General features: G+C 40.1%; 1 protein-coding gene across 1 annotated transcript in view; it reads right to left on the bottom strand.

The window, feature by feature from the left end:
- The window catches only part of EDNRB (endothelin receptor type B), a 24,583-nt gene that overhangs the window by 6,674 nt on the left and 16,123 nt on the right, over positions 1 to 1,786 (bottom strand). Inside the window, exons 3-4 of the mRNA XM_040487278.1 lie at positions 466 to 578; positions 127 to 331 (exon numbers count right to left, since the gene is read on the bottom strand). Coding sequence (XP_040343212.1) covers positions 127 to 331; positions 466 to 578 — 318 coding nt within the window. The remainder of the gene's footprint in view (positions 1 to 126; positions 332 to 465; positions 579 to 1,786) is intronic.

The raw sequence follows: 1,786 nt of genomic DNA, 5'->3' as shown, positions 1-1,786 counted from the left end.
TACACTCTTAATTTATGCCAAGGACAGTCATAAATCAATAGCTTCCCAAGAAGGGAAGATCAGGCGAAAAAGTGGCTAAACATTTATAAGGCAAGAACGGAAAGGAAAGGAAAAGGTAAAATTCACCTGCATGAAGGCTGTTTTCTGAGTGGGACGAAGCAAGCAGGTTCGCAGGTAACGTCCTTTGTAGTCAATGGTTATCATATCAAAACCCACGGCTTCAGGGATGGCCAGAACCACAGAGACCACCCAAATTAAAACAATTTCGACTGCTGTCCACTTTGGAACCCCGATTCCTTTAATTCGACTCCAAGAAGCAACGGCCCGATATCTGAAGTACAAAATAGAATTATTTGTCAAGCTGCAGGGTCTGCTTTTATTGAATTACACAGTTTAGTTTCTAAGTAACATAGCAATCACTAGTATAGTGTTCACGATATACCTGGCTTAAATATACGCTCTTACCTGTCAATACTTAGAGCACATAGACTCAACACAGTGATTCCCACGGAGGCCTTCTGGATAAAAGGCACCAGCTTACACATCTCAACTCCAAAGGGCCAGTCCTCGGCAAGCAGCTGCATTGAGAAGACATGAAGCCCTGTGAGCAAGATTTTCACACGGTGCCCTCTGAACTGCATTACTTAGTGGACGGTAATTAACAGGCAGAGTTAGATAACCAATTCCAGTTCTTCTTCTTTTCCTCATGGATTACTCCTTTGAAAAGCACCAGTGTTCGATATATGGATCAGGAGAGTGGTTGGGAATAATGAAAATGCAGCCAGTTCAGGAGAATTTGTTATGCATACACAGTAGCTTAGGATCCGAAACTCCACCATGGGGCTAACTGGGGCCGATCTTGTAAGTTCCCCTTGGAAAACTGAATGTGGTGCACTGAAAACACCTCTTCTACTGTCGTGGAGTCTCACATGCTCAGGTCATGGCCAAACCAAAATATAGATGATAAATGTTAAAAACAGATGACAAATGTGTATTTGCATATTTCCACTTTACTGTAGTCAACTTGAGTGCCCAGAAACTCAGCGGGAATATGCAAACTGCTCCTTGAACGCCCTAGACACACTGCTGCGTTAGGGCTTTACTCTAGGTGTTTCCTTATTCTGGAAGGCTCTTTCCCCATAGATCCACTGGGCTAACTCCCTTACCTCCTTCAGATTTTGCTCAAACCTCATCTTTTCAACATAACCTACTTTAACCCCATCATTAGTACAGTAACTAGCCAGGTTCCTGTCTCTCTTACCCTCCTCGACTTTCCTTTTTATCCATAGCACCTGTCACCAACCATTGCATGTATTATAACATTTACTTGTTTGTTTTGTTTAGTTTTTGCTCTCTTGAATCCCTAGAGTATAAGGCAGGATATGGCCTCTGCAACTGCCTAATTCAGTTCCTGCCATGTTGAGGATGCCATATTCAAACCCCTAAAACATATAGGCACTGGCTCTACCATGAGTAAAAAGACATAAGTTCTTGCTATTATACATATATGTCTCTCCTTCCGGCTTTCACAATAGATGTACAACCATCTATTGTGAAAACCAGTTAATTTCTTTCTTAGGACAACTGGGTGTGCCCACACTGGTTAATGAATCACTTTAGGTGAACATCTGGATTGAATGTTCCTGAGGTTTTGAAAATAAAGAAAAGTATTTCAAATCAATGGTTTTTTTTTAAATGTTTTAAAAAATAATCTTCCAAAAGTGAAAACTATTTTGGTTTTTTTTTTTTTTTTAATTTTTTTTTAAACATTTATTTATTTTTGGGA

Source organism: Herpailurus yagouaroundi, unplaced genomic scaffold (assembly GCF_014898765.1).
Source record: "Herpailurus yagouaroundi ecotype Mexico unplaced genomic scaffold, PumYag 164, whole genome shotgun sequence".
Classification (NCBI taxonomy): domain Eukaryota; kingdom Metazoa; phylum Chordata; class Mammalia; order Carnivora; family Felidae; genus Herpailurus; species Herpailurus yagouaroundi.
Note: the sequence above shows the minus strand (reverse complement) of the source record. Positions and strands in the feature narration are given on the sequence as shown.